The 18,407-nt window shown below is 37.8% G+C and overlaps 1 protein-coding gene across 15 annotated transcripts in view; it reads left to right on the top strand.

Annotated features, from left to right (window-relative positions):
• LOC113530100 (ryanodine receptor 3) overlaps window positions 1-18,407 on the top strand; it is a 159,827-nt gene that overhangs the window by 53,526 nt on the left and 87,894 nt on the right. For all 15 annotated transcript variants that reach the window (XM_026919849.3, XM_026919835.3, XM_026919847.3 and 12 more), the window contains 10 exons: window positions 444-579; window positions 5,233-5,328; window positions 5,644-5,762; window positions 6,348-6,481; window positions 7,643-7,884; window positions 8,233-8,425; window positions 10,258-10,474; window positions 11,708-11,812; window positions 16,500-16,603; window positions 18,250-18,333. In XM_026919849.3, coding sequence (XP_026775650.3) covers window positions 444-579; window positions 5,233-5,328; window positions 5,644-5,762; window positions 6,348-6,481; window positions 7,643-7,884; window positions 8,233-8,425; window positions 10,258-10,474; window positions 11,708-11,812; window positions 16,500-16,603; window positions 18,250-18,333 — 1,430 coding nt within the window. The remainder of the gene's footprint in view (window positions 1-443; window positions 580-5,232; window positions 5,329-5,643; window positions 5,763-6,347; window positions 6,482-7,642; window positions 7,885-8,232; window positions 8,426-10,257; window positions 10,475-11,707; window positions 11,813-16,499; window positions 16,604-18,249; window positions 18,334-18,407) is intronic.

The following is an 18,407-nucleotide window of genomic DNA, read 5'->3' as shown; positions in this document are numbered from 1 at the left end:
TGTTATTAAATGAAAATCTTCCTGGAAAATTATGCAGGCATTTTATGAAATGCCAATTAAAGGCATTCCATTTAATTTTTCTGATCTTGTTAAGTAAATCTAATAAAATCTTATTATTGTTGTCAATTATAAACATTAGTTCCTTTATTTTGGGGCCACTTCTGGTTTAAGCCACACTTCAAGTTCAAATACAACTACAGATACTTGGAGCACTAAACAGATACAGCTACAGATACAGATAGTGGTCTTGCTTTACAGCCCTAGTAAGTATGTTCTGTTTCACTTTGTGTCATGGCTGTGGTCATCATCTCCCAGAAGGCTAGAGCTTAGAGCTATCTGCGCTCAGGGTAAAAGAGGACACATATGGTCACCGTGACAACAGAGGTCTCATCCTTGACCTCTCTTACTCTTTCTCTGTCTCTCTTTGTCGTCTTCTGTCCTAGGGGATGCTGACATTGGTGTCTAACTGCATTGATCGTTTGAGTGTCTACAACAGTGCAGCACACTTCGGGGAATGTGTAGGAGAGGAAGCTGGCACGGCTTGGAAAGACATTCTCAACCTGCTCTATGAGCTCCTGGGTAAGACAATCTAATCCCTGAGACTGTTCCAGTGGACACTCTGGGATGCAAAGGGAAGAAGTGTAGAGAGAAATGTCACTACTGTTAAAGTGGGAAATATTTCTGAATCAGTTATGGTCTAATACTTCCTTGAAAAAAGTTATCTATTAGAGTTTATATTTAATTTATATTTAAATCTTTAAAGATGATCAGTGCTGAATAAAGTTAACAATAGGTTCCTGGCAACAATTGTGTGTGTGTGTGTGTGTGTGTGTGTGTGTGTGAGTGAGATTAGAATTGGTTTCACTGGTTTATTAAAGTTCTAGCCATCTCTTGTGGTCACCAGTCCATAGAACCTACTGTGTGGCTGAATGGTGATTTATTAGAAATGTCAGTCAGACCACTTTATTTTTCATTACTGCTAGAAGATTGAACAACTCTTAAGGGGTTTTAGATCCAAAGTGACTGTGAATATGGCTTTTGTGAAAAAGTAAAAGAAATAAGGTTTATAAAATATATACAAAGGTTGCACACCATTGAAATCTTTGAGAAATGGTTTATGTTTTTACTTATGATAGAAAGTAGGCTTACCATTTTTACTTTCAGGTTTTACTTTAATATAATGTTGGCTTTAGGATTTTATGACAGCTTGTAGATCTTATTTGCTATTATGGTTCAGTCAGGGACTCTGACTATCTTAGCAAGTGAAAATTTTTGAATATAGACAAATGTATCTCATGAGTTTATGATAAAGCAAGCAGTGACCTTTAGTATTATAATGTTCTACCTGCCTTCTTTTTACATCCAGGTAGAATGTTATAATTCTAAAGTCATGAAGTATATAATTATGCACACTTATAGACATTTTTTTAAAATATCAAGCTTGAAATTGTCTTGTTCTATTGGTAGATTGATACTCATATTTGTTTTATTGTAATCTCATACTTATAAATAATAAATAAATTTGACTACATTTTATATATTTTTATTTATAGCATTTTTGTAGCACTCTGAGAGTTGATTTGTTGTATAGATGGTCTTTTTAATGTGTGAGCTCACATACACAAACACACACATTGCTTTACTTCCATTTTACTTTCCTTTTTTGGTTCAGCATCCCAGCATTAATATAGTGAAGAGATTTTGTTTCCCACACTGGGGACTGTGATGTCTTATGATCACATACACTGTTCAGCTGAGATGTTTTCTCAGCAGATGGCCTCTGAATCCATGATGAAGTATGCCATCTATCCTCATCAGTGTCTGATATGACAGCTGATGTCCTTTGCTAACCCTTACAAATAGCACTGGCAGTGCTGTATCTATTCTAAACCTTATTTAAAGATAGCAGTGTATCATACCAAAAAACCAAACACTTTATCAAGGTACGGAAAAATTTGAAAGGTACCTTTTAAACTGGGCCTTCATTACACATTCATAAGAATCTTTTATATAAAAAAAATCCTGGATGATTTCTGAAAAGTGTTTGTCCAAATGTGACATTAGATGGTTTATCTAGTGTGACTGTCTTTAGATGACAGATCATTTTATGAGGTTACTTTGTTGGTGTATTTTTATACTTTTATGGAAAGTTATTAGTTGGTATTTATTAAGAGCATGTTCATCTTTTATCAGGAATGTTTTATCAGGAATCTGTTATTCCATTCCTATTCATTTATCTGACATATGGGATTCCCACATAATAAGTGCAGTTGTAGTTTGAGGGCATGAAAATCATTCATTTACCTGAAATATGGGCTTACAATGGTCAATATGCAAAATCATACAGATACAGGTCAAGAGCTTTAGTTAATGTTCATATCAAACATCATAATGGAGCAAAATCCCTCCAAGAGAATTTCAAAATTCCTGTTCTTGGCTGACAGGAGTCAAACCCAATGTGGTCTTCTTCTGTTGTAGCCCATTCACCTCAAAGTTCGACATGTTATGCATTCTTAGATGTTTTTCTGTTCACCATGGTTCAAGTTGGCTCGAACAGTCTGGCCATTCTCCTCTGACATTTCTCACCAGCATGGTCCTGCCCACAGAACTGCCACTCACTGGATGTTTTTTTTTTCTTTTTTTTTCTTGCACCATTCTTTGAGACTCTAGAGATTTTCTTGTGTGTGAAAATCCCACTTTCTGAACTACTCCAACCATCTCATCTGGCACCAACAAACATGCCACTGTCTAATTACTGAGATCACATTTTCAACAGTCTGTTGTTTGATGTGAACATTAATTGAAGCTCTTGACCTGTATCTGAAGGGTCGTATGTGTTACACTGCTGCTATGTGACTGGTTAGATAATTGTATGAATGAGCAGGTGTACAGATGTTTCTAATAAAGTCCCTTGTGAGTGTTTAATTATAATTCAGGGTTCTTTTCTCTTTATTGTAAAGACAAAGTTATAAAACTACTTAAAACATTGTCACCTTACATGTTGTGATAAATAAAATCTTTTATGTGGCTTTCCACAATTTTGGAGATGATCACTGATTACACTGCAGGAATAGAGAACTCTTGTGTCTCCTTGTCCATGACACTCAAACTCTGTGAGAATCAAATGTGTTCTCTGTAACAAACTCCAAAGATGAGCAAGGAGGAGGCGGGAACCGACTGAACACAAACATAAACTCTGATCATGAACAGAACTCAGACAGAACATAAAACACGAATGTAGGACAAACCTAAAACACGCGTTTACTCTCTCTCTCTCTCTCTCTCTCTCTCTCTCTCTCTCTCTCTCTCTCTCTCTCTCTCCCTCTGGCGTCTCCACCTGCTCCTTATCTCTCTCTCCCACTGATTAGACCACTCAGCGCCAAGCGTGCATCCTCACAGCCTGGCCACTCCCTCCTCCTTGTCACAGTTTCCATCACATGTACACGGGTTTCACACTCTAACACTCTAACATTACCTTTGCTTCTTTTCAACAAAGCGCTGTGGATTCCTGAGCTGAGTCATAGGTATAATCTGAGGGCAGCTTGTAGAAACGTGCAAGCAGGGCTGAGCCCTCCTGGTTTTCAAAGAAAAAAAAAATCACGTCCAGTTTAAGATTTAAAGATTATATGGGGGATTATTCTAGGGGTACATATAAGGCTTTTATCACAACATGTAAAGTGACATTAATATTTTAAGTAGTTTTATATCTTCGTCTTTACATTAAAGACAAAAGAACCCTTAGAAAAAAAAAAATCACATCAAGTTTAAGATTAAAAGATTATATGGGGGATTATTCTGGACTTTTGTCTAACCAAGTGCAGCAGCACCACTAATGGTCATAAGGAAAATACACAGAATGGTATGAAGAAGCGAGAGGGACTGATTTCTTTCTGGACTGTAGATTCATGCTGACTATCATTGACAGCCATGTCAGGTGATTACACAAAGCAAAATACTCTCTTTTTCACTTGGGGGATTTTGAGGATTTGATCTCCATTTGGACTGATATCCATTTGGGATATTTGTCACTGACACATCCGTAACATGTCACCAACAGTGATTTGGAGAAGCATTTGAAATACAGCAGTGGATGTGTGAATGTGAACAAGGTAGATTATTTACTCTGTTATGCTTTAGTAGTAAAATTGTTTATGACATACAAGGACAGAGCCGCGAGTTTTGGGTCTTTTGGTTTGGTTACAACTTTTCTGTTTTCTTGAACAGACGAACAAACTTGCTATAAAAAAGAATTCAGAAATGCAGCTGCCTATCTGTCTTTAAGTGTGTGCACGTGTGTGTGTGTGTGTGTGTGTGTGGGTGTGTGTGTGTGACAGTGCCCCCCACATCACTCTTACTATGCCATCCGTGCGACCTGAGATATAATGCACTGCTTGATCCAAATAGTTCTGTTGTCAGACTATTCATAGGTATTAGAAGAATAGAAGAAGCGCTAATGTAAAATCATGACTAGATGTTACTGGGCATATCATTAAAGAAAAGGATGCGATAAATTCCAAGTCAAATTTATAAAGGCAAATGTGTCTATGAGTACATATGCAGTGTTTTGAAAAACAGACACCTATTTAATCCATATGTAAACTTTTGGTGTGCGGTCTACGTGTTAGAAATATTGAGGCACTTTTACTGACATACTGCTCTGGAGGTTTCTGTTGCCTATAGGGGGGAGTTTTGCTTCTTGACAGCTAGATTGAACCTCAGATCTGTGTCCTTCACACAGTGTTTGAAAGCATGATTATGCTTTGCTAAAGAAGGAGAATTAGAGTGCTAGCCACATCTCAGCTGCAGTCTTCAGCTGCCAGCATGTGCATACAACAACACACATACACAGCCATACCTGCATCAGTTTAGAATTTTAGATGCACCGTCTTTTCCTCCGTTCCCAACTGACCAGAGCTATTTGACCCTGACAGTTTGTTTCAAATCTTCATACTCTCCTATGTACCAGTAGGCTCAGGTCATTGACAGTATATGATATATTTTAATTAATACACATGAAAGCTGAGCTGACTGAATGTGTACTTGATCTGTCCTTGGGAGGAGGGTGATGTTTAATAAAATTGTAAAATAGCTATTAACATGTCTTCCAGCAAGGTAATACACTTGAGAATGTGTTTTTTTCATTTATGAGATGGTTTAGATAAGTTCTTTAGAGTATGCATGTGTTTGCTAACAAGTTATCTCCTCTCTTTATGTTTGCCATTCAATTTTTAGCTGCTTTGATCCGAGGAAATAGAAATAACTGCACACAATTCTCCCAAAACCTGGACTGGCTGGTCAGCAAGCTGGAGAGACTGGAGTCATCCTCAGGTAGAACAGACACTCTCCCATTATCGTCACTGCAAATAGAGTTGAATACATTTTGTCTTCAGTCTTAGTTTCCTGATTTATAGTTATTCTGTAAATTGTGTGTTATTTGTTGTTAGTGTGACAGATTTGATTCGGCTGCCTCGGCAGTGTGTAAATCCATCCACCTACACACTCATCAAATTTGTTAAGGAGCAGGTCTATATTCATTGGAATATTTATTGCATCATTTCTTTGAAACACAATTTTCTATGTGCTGTCTTGTCTTCATATTGATTCCCTTGCACTGGAGCTTTAATGACTGATTCTGTGCTTCAGGGATCCTGGAGGTCCTTCACTGCATCTTAATTGAAAGCCCAGAGGCGCTTAACATCATTCAGAGAGGACATATCAAATCTATCATCTCGCTGCTATACAAACATGGCCGCAACCACAAGGTTAGCTTCTGCTGTTTCCTTTTGCATAACTGACCAACTAGCTTATGGGCGCCATGTTGATGAAGTTAAATCTATGTTCGTTAAAGAGATATGAGATATAAGCAATGATTGCGTTTCCTTTGATTAAGAGATACAAACCTGATCTTAAATCAGTCTTAAACATTTGTGACTTTTTTTGTGAGTTTCTGTGAATTTTACTGTATGGGAGCTTTGCTAGAGACAGAGTTTCACATAGAACTTATGAATCCAAGTTTATATATTATTACGTAATTGCCAGTTATGCCTTGTTCAGGGCATTTTCTGGGCAATCTTGTAACATTACTGAGAAAGAGAAACTCATGTAATTTTTAGTTTTAAATAGGATTGCTTGCTGTATGTAAAATATTAATGAGACCCTCTTCTTATCATCCATATGATACTCAGATTTCAGAAAATGTACCAGCTTATCTGGTTATCAGGCTGAAAATACACTATGGGAATGTACCACACGGGAGTGTCATCACATCATGCAGAAAGAACCAGATTTGTAAGCATATGGCCACTACTCCCACTGACCTCTTTTGTCCCTTTTTTGTTTGTCGTAAGATCCTAGATGTTCTGTGCTCACTCTGTGTTTGTAATGGAGTAGCTGTAAGAGCCAATCAGAACCTCATCTGTGATCACCTGCTCCCAAAACGAGACCTGTTACTCCAAACACGGCTGGTCAATGATGTCCAAAGGTAAAGAAAAAAAAAGTTTTTCGTAGTGGTCACTGCACAGAATTATGCAATTACACAGCTGATTGTATGTCAAATGTACATTTTTCTGTAATTATGCCATTTATGTACCATTATAACCCAATAATTACTGCAGCATAGTATTTGACACAAAAAAATGGTCTCTTTGCCCTTTTATCTACATTGTGTATAGAATAAATCATGATGGGGCATGCTGTTATAGGAAAATAATAAACATCAGTCTGGAGTGATGGGGCTGACATAATGCAGAGGTCCATTATTTTCCAATAACAGCATGCCGGGTTTTTATTCCTCTTATACCACAGCAATTTGTCAGTGATTAAAGTTTTTAATTTACTAATGAACAACTTATTGTGATTTTTAACCATTTATAGTTCCATTTAATGATGTGGAATTATAACAGCTATAACATATCGGAAAAGCACTGACACCTGAGACTCTTTCCATAAATATTATATAAAGGTCTCCTTACAGAAAACTTTGTTAAATAACAACATGTTTTTAAAACCATTAATTATTAATTAATGTGGAGCTTTGTGTGGAGCTTTGATTATACAAGTCCTGATAAATGAGCTGTTTCTATAGAAATTACAACATATTAGAATCAGTGCATATATATATATATATATATATATATATATATATATATACATACATACATACATATATATATATATATATATATATATATATATATATATATATATATACATATATATATATATATATATATATATATATATATATATATATATATATAATATAAACCTGTAATTTGAATTATAGCCGGAACTACTGTCAGAGCCACTGTTGTAGAAAATTGAACACCTTTTGACCAGTCAGAGATTAGAGAATCAGATTAGTTTTTGCTATTGGGCTACATTTGAATACATACTTGCATTAAACAAATCAGTACACTGATTGCCTTAAATATAATAACATGCCGGTTGTGTTAAAAATAACACCTAGGCACAAATGTGTGTTAAAATAACACACTAAGTGTTGATTCTAACACATCTGTTTTGTGAGTGTTGCACTTTCCACTGGCTCTATAAACAGCAATTCAAACATTTACACACTTACATCATTTATTAAGATTTTTGACACAAACTGACTGTTCTGTTTCACTTTCTATACTGCTAGCATGAGACCTAACATCTTTCTGGGAGTGAGGGAAGGTTCAGCTCAGTACAAGAAGTGGTACTTTGAGCTGATGATAGACCAGGTGGAGCACTTTGTAACCAGCGAACCTTCTCACCTGCGGGTCGGGTGGGCTTCCTCCAAAGGCTATGCCCCCTACCCAGGGGGTGGAGAGGGCTGGGGGGGGAATGGAGTTGGAGATGACCTCTATTCTTATGGCTTTGATGGGCTTCACTTGTGGTCAGGTATGCTTTAAAATAGATTGAGATCTGTTTTTGTTTTATTTCTGACTTATTTAGGTCCTGAAATTGTGCTATTTTGTTCTGGCAATCCACACAAAATGCAATTTATCTTTATTGGTAACTGTTTAGTCCCTGTTTATTCTGAAACGCTTGTCTTGCAAGTGCAATGCTCATGCAGGTGATGTAGAGTGGACTGCTCAGCTAAGGAAAAGTAGCGTCAAAATAGCCTCAAATTCTGATTTTAAAAGTATAAAGTGCAGAAGTCATGATTATAAGGCACTGACTGACTCCTCCTAAGTGTTAGACAGTTAGACAGTTCTCTATGTTTGTGTGTGTATGTTTGTGCTGCAGGTCGAATCCCACGGAGAGTAGCTTCAGTAAACCAGCACATACTTACCTCAGATGACGTGGTTAGCTGCTGTTTGGATCTTGGAGCTCCAAGCATATCCTTTAGAATCAACGGGCAGCCTGTTCAAGGCATGTTTGAGAGCTTCAACACAGACGGTCTCTTCTTCCCTGTTGTCAGCTTCTCTGCTGGTGTCAAGTACGTAATAGTACAAATGAGAGTACAAATTGATTATACACTATATGGCCGAAGGTTAGTGGACACCTGACCATCACACGCATATGAGCATTTTGAACATCCCAGTTCCAGATTTAATCCTCCCTTTGTTGTTATAATAACCTCCATTCTTCTGGGAAGGCTTTATGCAGGATTTTGGAATGTGGCTGTGGGGATTTGCACATTCAGCCTCAAGAGCATTAGTGACATCAGATGCTGATGTCAGGTGAGGAGGCCCAGAGGTGCAGTTAGCGTTCCAGGTCACCCCCAAGGTGTTCAGTGGGGTTGAGGTCAGGGCTCTGTGCAGGCCAGTCAAGATCCTCCACTCCAAACCATGTCTCCCTGGACTTTGCTTTGTGCACAGTGGCATTGTCATGCTGGAACTTGTTTGGGCCTCTTAGTTCCAGTGAAGGGAAACTGTAATGCCACAGCATACAAAGACATTCTACACTATTATGTGCTTCCAACTTTCTGGCAACAGTTTGGGGAAGACCCACATATAGGTGTGATGGTCAGATGGCCACATACTTTTGGCCATATAGTATACAGTACGTGTGTGTATATACTGTATGTTTGAGATTTGAGTGTCACTGCTTGTTAAGCCTTCAGACAGAATTAGGTTTTAAGCTCTGACATGCTGTTGCAGTGTAATTGTTTCTCATTGCTTTTATTACTCAGTTGCATTACAACATCCTGCCATGTTTCTTTATTGCCTTCTTGGGGTACAGCCTTTTGTATTGCCTCTTATTATCTACTCAGTTTCAAACCTTATTCACACCCACTCATTTACTTATGTCCTTTTTTGAAGGTAACCTGTAAGATTTTCTTTGCCATGTTGAGTGTTAATAATAATATGTCATGACCACTGCAAATGGTTTCAGCTCTAAAGATGAGCACTGAGTGCATGGTGAGCATGTTGCTAATCCTGGCACTTGGAATAGTATTGACTCTTCTCCTTTGGCTGCTAATTCTGTCTGGTTCTCTATAAAGTGCTGTCTAGCAGGGGCAACATGTGTGAGGTTAGACAGTCTGATAACACACACAGCTGACGCTCACACGTACAGCATTGGAACTCTGCAAATCTGTACATCCACTGAACGTGACTTACATTTCCTTTTAACTCTGCGACATTTATTTAAATGTATGTGTGTACGTGTACGTTGGTGTTTGATTTCAGAGAAGTAACTTTACAAGGAATTGATTTCATTATTTATTTAACTTTGTGTTGGTAAGTATGTCTGAAGAGGCTAGCTGGAAAGGATTTTCCATTCAAAAGCCTTCCAGGTGTTCAGAGAATATTAGAAAGTAAGCAGAGGCTATGAATCACTTTATACCTATTAGTTAAATCGTTAGATCTCAGTAAAGTAGAATGAAGGATTGCTGAGAGTGCTAGCAAGTTAACAAAGCCGAAAAGAGTCATTACGGTGTTGACACATGATCAGTTAAAAGCACATTGTTATGTTGGTTATGTTATGTTACGTTAGTAAGCCATTAGCACAAAATTCTAAAGAAAAATCTCACTCTCATTACACTTCACACAGTACTTCACCTCAAAGCACAAATTTCGTAATTTACAATACTGTTATACCATATTAGAAACACAAAGACATATAGTACATTGAAAGTAATGGCAGACATAATTCAGCACATGGTTTTAAGGATTCAGACCTGCAGAGAGCGACATCCAACATGTCTCCTCTCACTGGCGCCATCTTGGACTGACTTTTTTTTTTTATCATGCTGGAGGTCTTGTCCAGAGACATGCTTATTTTCATTTTCTTATTCACCCACTCAACCCTTGTTTATCTCTGCAGGGTGCGCTTCCTTTTAGGTGGTCGCCACGGTGAGTTCAAGTTCCTGCCTCCATCAGGCTACGCTCCCTGCTATGAGGCACTGCTTCCCAAAGAAAGGATGCGAGTAGAGCCAGTGAAGGAGTACAAAAGGGATGTGGATGGAGTGAGAGACTTGCTGGGCACCACACACTTTCTGTCCCAGGCTTCTTTTATACCCACACCAGTGGACACCTCTCAGGTAAGAGCATTATTTATTATAAGTCAATACAGGAATAACAAAATTGACAGAATGAAGTTAAATTCATATGAAATGTATTTTCTTTATTTTAATATCTTTAGTCATCAAATGTCTCCAATTTTATGTACAAAAAATCTTGGTAAAATCTTGAGCTTGGGTTACTGTCTGTGCTGAGTTTCTGCACATGTTGTCACTGTGTGCCTCTGGGGTCACCAGTTTCCTCCCACCTTTCAAAAACATGTATGTAGGTAAATTAGAAGAAGCTTTGCCTCTGGGTGTGAATAAATGTGTGAAAGTGTGTGTGCATGGTGCCAAGGACCAAGCGATTACTGAAAGTAAACAAGAGTAAGTGTAATTAGAGTCCACATAACTATTGATATTTTGAGCAGTCATACATATCTATTATATTGTCACTGGAAAGTTTACAGTCTTTTTAGTTACCCAGTGACACATGCACATCGAGTTTGATTCCACTCAAGACCACATCGAGTTCCATTCCTGTCAGCCAAGAATCAGGAATCTGAGTGGGCACAGAGTCACTGAAACTGGACAGATAAATGTTAGAAAAACATCACCTGGTCTTCTTCCAATCTTAAACTGTCACATTTTGGTGAGCCTGTGCCCACTGAAGCCTCAGATTCCTGTTCTTGGCTGACAGGAGTGGAGCCTGATTGTAGCCCACCCTCCTCAACATGTGCATTCTGAGATGCTATTTCCGCCTGCAGAACTGCTGCTCACTGGATGTGTTTGTTTATCACGCTATTCTGTGTAAACTCTAGAAACTGTTGTGTATGAAAATCCCAGGAGATCAGCGGTTTCTGAAACACTCCAACCAGCCTGTTTGGCAACAATAACCATGCCATGGTCAAAATGACTGAGATCACATTTTTGCCCATTCTAAGGTTTGATGTGAACATTAAATGAAGCTCATGACCTGTATCTGCATGATTTTATGTATTGCACTGCTGCCACATGATTGGCTGATTGGATAATTGCATGAATGAGCAGGTGTACAGGTGTTCCTATTAAAGTGGCCAGTGAGTGTACGCATACGAGGACGCATACAGAGACAGAACTTACACAACCTCACACACTGTCACTCAAGTATTTTAATATTTTTATTTTTTATATATTCTTATTTAATATTAATTAAAATGTACATAGCAGCTAAAATGACATAGTAGAAAAGGAAATTAATAAATGGCTCACAGCAAACCCTTTTTTGTGCCACAGATTGTCATGCCTCCTCACCTGGAGAAAGTACGTGACAGGCTGGCTGAGAACATCCATGAACTGTGGGCCATTAACAAGATTGAACTGGGCTGGTCTTATGGCAAGGTATGACTAAAAAAAAAAATTAAAAAAAATCAGCAGGCCTGATAGTACATAGCCCATTCCCTTTTAAAACACAACCATATATTTTAGTTCTGACCAGATCATACACTTTATGACACACACTCAAATTTCATCCACACCAATAGTTCAAGCGCATACCACTGAAAACTTTTAGATAATACAGATCAGATTTTTACTCAGAATTTTTAAATGGTCATCATTTATATTAGCAAAAGCTTGTTCAGTGCTTCACTTTGCTTTCTCTCTTATAATTTGCTGATCAAATTAAACAGAGGGTAAGTGAAAAAGATTTTGGTTCATTGTGCAATTGAAACCATCAACTCCATTTTAATTTCCATATGTTCCAGATTACTCAGTTCAGTCATTTCTCCCATGTTGGGTATGATTGATTTTGCTTTAAAATGTGATTGATTTACTCAGATTAAAGGGCTGAATGGGTAACAGCACATATATGCTGCAGGTATAAATCTCGCCATGATCGCTGTTTCAGCACTTTTCGTGAGTATACTATGAATATGTATACAATTTCTCTAACCCATTAGAATTTCAGTGTAGTATTCCTGTGTAATTAACTCAGTTCAGCCTGATTAATTTCTGTCTGTAAAACCAGACCTTCATAATTTATGAAATAGTTACTATCTGTAATCCTCTCTTATTAATTTCAAAAATAATTGGCTGTAAGACCACAGTAGGCCCTTTAAGACAAAATCATCAGCAAAAGCCCAGCATTTGTGTGTATGTACTACAAATATGATTAATATGTTGTCTTATATTGATCATATTTCTCTGTACATTCGCCTTGATTTCCTTCTCTTCAGGCCTGAATGACTCAATGAGTCTCTCAATGAGTCTCTTTTTGTACTCAGGCCAGTTTTTCTGTTCCTCACAGTATTTTAATAGAGTTCTCAATTGGGGCCAAGAGCAACTATTATGTCAGGTCGAGCTTTTCACTTGTTAATCTGCCATCATCGAGGTCCAGCTGTTGTGGGCAGGACTTTATGTCTGTTTTTAATGAGACCTTGTTAACTTTGGGGTGATGTAGCATTGGCTGGAGAATCAAGATCAAAATGTAAATGTCTCTGGCACAGTTGGTGATGAGTTTAGATTATCAGGGTATCATGGGTGCTTCCTTAAATTTGTCTAGACATGCAGTTCCTCCTCTATGTCCAGCAGTGATGCTCTATGTATAGTAAGGACTACATTTAAAAAAAAAAAAAAAAAAAAAAAAAAATACAGATAATGGTGGTTTGTATTTGTGGTTTAAAAAAACCCACAAACACATAAAAAACTAACCCCAGGATTAGGCTTATCCTAAAGATGTAATTCACCATAAAATAATAGAACATGAATCTGAATTCATAAAGCATGTCAGAAGTAAAAATCAATGCCGATAACATGTACAATACTGTCCTATAACTTCTAGGTTACTTTGCAAAGGCTAAGCAGGAATGAATGACTAGTTCTTCATTAACACTTAGGTTACTGTGATTACCTACTAAAGAGCACTAATTAATTACTCAGTAAGAATGCTTGGAGTTCACTAGTAACTTGCATGGGGTAGTTCACTAATAACTTAGCAGTAGTTACTGAGATATATATAATGGGTTTCTCCTGCAGCTAACTATGGCTCTTTTATAATAACTACTGATTAATAAGATTACATTGGGATGGGTATGGGACAATTGCTGAGTCTCATCTTCCTCCTGGAGATCTAGTAGCTAATATACCATAGCTAATTTCAGCATATCAGTGTTTAAAATGTAATTGTCTGTATGATTTATTAATGTCCCAAACAGGTCTCCTCAGAGCAGCACAGTTTTGGTGTGTTTTTACTTAGCCAGTCAAGGTCTAAAGAGAGAAATGGACAACAGTGTAAAAGTACAAAGTAATGAAGCAATGAAGAACACATATTCTTCATTAGCTTACATAGTTTACAAAGGTCTTCCTGATGGGCAGACCCTCAACTACAGACCCTCAACTCCACACTAACTCTGAACACAGGTGTGCCCCAGGGGTGTGTATATAGCCCCCTCCTGTACTCCATGTTCAGGCATGACTCTGTTGCCAGACACAGCTTCAGCATCATTTTCAAGTTTTCTGATGACACACCCATCCTAGGCCTCATCACATACAGAGATGAGACAGCCTACAGAAGGGGTACCCAAAGGTTTTGGGCAAACGACCCCAAATAGACTTAAGCGAAGAATTATGCATTTTCTATGACCCCTACGAACATTTTATTATGGTAATAACTGTGACACTCTCTGTGTTACCAGTGGAATGAGGAAATGGGAGACAGGTGTGGGACAATTAAAAATGGCTTTAATAAACATATCGTTCACATTTAAGCATTGTTACTTCAATAAAATTACACACACACACAAACACACACATACACACCACACTCAGCATTCTGTGCAACTCAGCTCTCTCCCCAAGTCTATTTTGTTGACTTTTATCTTTTTCATCTCCTCACTGCAGCACAGAACAGTCATTAATACAGTTCCCCCCAGGTGCACGTACTTCCAAACCTCTCATTCCGCCTACTCCGCCCTCCATTTTCAAACTACTGCCTGGCCAAGCCCCCGTTGAAAGAGTCAGGAACTTCAAGTTCCTTGGTGTTCACATCACCAATGACCTCACCTCCCACCGCACCGGCACAATCATAAGGTCTGCCTGCCAGAGACTCTGTTTCTTGCAGAAGCTGACAAAGGTTGGACTGATGCCTAAAATCCTTACCAACTTCTACCACTGTACTATAGAGGGCATCCTGGCTGGGTGCATCACTCTATGGTATAGTAGCTGCTCTGCCCACAACCCAGAGAGTGGTGAGAACAACTGAACTCATCAGAGGCAACAGATTCCCAGCCGTTCAAGATGTCCACCAGAAATGGTGCTTGAGGGAAACTCACAAAATTCTCTAAATCTGGCCATCTGGCAAGTGCTTTCAGAGCCTTTTTACCTGTGCAGTATTTTACCTGCAGGCTATTAGGCTCCTACACAGCCTATAGGACAGCTCATGAACATTCCCAGTGTCACCAAGCCACGTTACTTCCATTGCCAATTGGTCACTTTTCACGTGGACACTTTACGCCAACTTGAGTGTAACACTTTCCTACTGTAAATAGCATTTCTTTCTTTCTTTCCCCATACAATACTTTATGTGTATTCTATATTGTACTTTGTTTATTGGATTCAAGTGTACTTTAAAAAGACCTGTCTATGTTCTTGTATCCTGTGTGGTGTGGTGTGTGTGTGTGTGTGTGTGTGTGTGTGTGTGTGTGTGAGAGTGAGTTTTGGTGTCTTGTATATACTGTTATGTGAGCAATTTACTTGAGCCTCACCACAAGCATTTCAATGTACATATATCTTGGCATACTGTGCAAATGATAAATAAACTTGACAAAACAGTAACCTTTCAGTCATTAGTACTGAGTTTCCATGTGTTGAACTTTATAACATTGTTTCAGATCATCTACTACTAAACTACTAAATAATGAAACAGTCACCCTTCAGTAATTAGTAATGAGTAAATTAGTAAAGGAGGAAGGTGAGACGAATGTATTAATTGGGAATTAGTGTTAATGTGATCAGTAACTAATCAGTGGTTATAAAAAAAGACATAGTTAACTAGTAGTTCTGCAGCAGAAATGTAAGACTCAGTAATTACTGCTTAGTTAAGTGTGAACTACGCCAATAATACTTACTGAGTAATCTCCCAGTAATTAATAGTAGTAACCTAAGTGTTAATAAATTAACACTTAACGACTATTTATTCACTCACGCTTAATCCCTGCATACACACATAGGCCCTGATTTACTAAAATGCCCATTAAGGAGCACTAATTTGTAAGTGCAGTCTTCTAAAGAGTAATTGTATAAATGTGCCATGTGCAAGCTTGGAGGAAATAAAAATATTGAAATGAAGTATTATGTTCTAATTGTTCACCATAGGTGTTCACTGTAGCTGACCATGAGGCAAATATTTAGTTTGAAACTGAATTTACGGAGGTAACATTAATTCATCATTTTGAGAAGCTTTTGAAATACTAACACAGTTTTGAGGAACTAAAAAAGCAATTGTTTTATTTTTTTTTAAATGGCAGAAATGAGCACACATGAATTTAATAACTACCCTTAGGGTAGGCAATCATTATTGCCAAAGTGACTTTCAGGCTGCAGTAAATTATATTGTGGGTGATAATCTATTTGCATGATCAGCATCCTGTTTTTTGTACTTTTCAGCTGAAACACTCCAAGTTGCAAAACTGACAAGACATGCTATTTTGCTTATATGATATATACAGTCCTCCATAAATCCTGACAGCAAATAAGCTTGCACAGTTTTTGCATGGTGTTTTTTACACACACACAATTTTAGTAAACCAGGGCATTAGTATTCCGGACCATGATTCCTCTACATTACATGATATATCCACTAAAATGCCACTCCTCCTTTCCAAATCTATGTGTGTGTCTTTGAGTACCATTCATTATGCTTTTCGTCTTCCTCTTTATAGCAATCTTCAGTCAGTTTCAGGGTTGCTATGGCTATCTACACAAATTGTATTGTCATTGTTTTGCCGTTTGCCACATGCGTCCGTTTTCTTGGCGGTTTTAAACAGTGGATCCAATTTGCCGTAATGATTTGTGTGCTGTCCTTCCTCAGATAAGGGACGATAATAAAAGGCAGCACCCCTGCCTGGTGGATTTCTCAAAGCTGCCTGAAACAGAGAGGAATTACAACCTGCAGATGTCAACAGAGACGTTAAAGTAAGCCCTCTGTGGGTGTGGATGAATGTGTGTACATGCCATCCTAGAAGTGATTGGATGTCAAAATGCTCTGTGTGTGAGATACACAAGTTGATCAGTTTGTATCTTCTAAAATTCGCTAGAGACCATATATTTTGTTTAAATGGTATCTCATACATATAAGTATTTTCTCTCTTAACAAGCAACATTTGATGTTGACTATGTACTGTATAGTAAAAGACAATACAATTTTTATAATAGTGAAGTTTTATTAAGTCTTTTTAGGGAAGTATATTATGAAAAACTCGTATTTGTTTTTAATAACTGATCAAATTAAAAGAGTTCTTGGTAGTGGTAGGGGACGTTTGCTTTACAGGTCATGCAAAATGGCCTATTATCACAAATTGTCAGGTGTTTTGAGCAGGATGTGCTGCCCTCGTTTGTCTTTAGAGCTGGACAGCTTAATCTAATCACAATTTAATCACGTCTGTAAAATGCAATTCTTTTATAATAGAACAGAGACAACCTTGAGGTACAGACTCATTTTAAAGGTATAACTGGAAGATATGTTGTACTTTGGCAGACATTTATATAGTATATATGAAAAGACTCAATGCCTGTAATCTTTACAGAGCTTTGCACTACTCTTTTTTCACCACTGCTTCTCACGCTATTTTCGTATGTGTTGAAAGACAAACAGTATTTTTTGAGAATTTATCATTGTGTATAGCAGGGGTTCCCAAACTTTTTAAGCAAACGACTCTAAATGGACAATAAGAATTTTCTGCGACCACAAGCCTTGACCACCCTAAGTTTTTTAAATTCCAGAGTTATAATCTAGCAACATTATTCCTTGTGCTGACTTATCAGCCTAGTGGGAAGTGTTGTGTTGGTTTAGGGAAATAATCCATGCTGGGCTGGTGTGATACAGCCAACACGAAGCAGAGGGATCTGGTTCATACTTGACGTGTGATTTTGCGTGCATGTGCAGAAGCAGCAGCAATGTGAGCGCCATTGTTCACACGCTTGCCTGTGAATCTTATGTATCTGGAGGAATAAAAAGCCACACCCACTATAGATGGGAGAGCCGAAACATACCTGTCCATCACGTCTCCATGTCGAAAAGTTAAATGTTAAGTGAATTTATGCACAGAGACATTAAGCACACTGAGAAGCTCTGTTTCTCTTTAAAACTTTCTTGCATGGTCATGATTATTGTCATGGGCTGCGTCTCAAATTGAAAATTCTGACCTTACATTCAAAAGTGTTTACTCATCTAAAAAATTGAGAAGACTGGTACATTAAACTTTTTGGTAAGTTTGAAGGTAACATGAGAGATTTTTAAAATTCAAACACTCATTGTAATAGGAAAACCGATTAGTGTTAATATTCAAGAGCAGTCTAGAATAGTACATAAATATGTGATTTGAAACACACCGCTAGATTGTCTAGTGAAGGTAGATGGACAGGGGCTGAATATTTGCTTTCATAATCCATATTCATTATTTCTATTATTGATTGGTAAAATAAATGAATAAAACAAAAGAGGAGATTGTGTGTTTCTCTCGTGACCCTATTTGTAAATCAAGCGACCACTAGTTTGGGAACCCCTGGGATATAGCAATGTGAGCATAATCTCTCAGCAGCTCTGGATGATGTGTCTTTAGGACTCTTTTGGCTCTGGGCTGCCATGTGGTTCAGGTCAATGTCAATGCTGAGGAGGAGCTAAAAAAAGTGAAACTCCCAAAGAAGTAAGTCTTTTGCAGAGATCAGTGGCCAATGTGTTAACCTGCTAGTGGATGATAAAGTGCAATAGCAAATTACA

Source organism: Pangasianodon hypophthalmus, chromosome 10 (assembly GCF_027358585.1).
Source record: "Pangasianodon hypophthalmus isolate fPanHyp1 chromosome 10, fPanHyp1.pri, whole genome shotgun sequence".
Classification (NCBI taxonomy): Eukaryota; Metazoa; Chordata; class Actinopteri; order Siluriformes; family Pangasiidae; genus Pangasianodon; species Pangasianodon hypophthalmus.
This window is presented reverse-complemented; position numbering and strand designations above follow the sequence as displayed.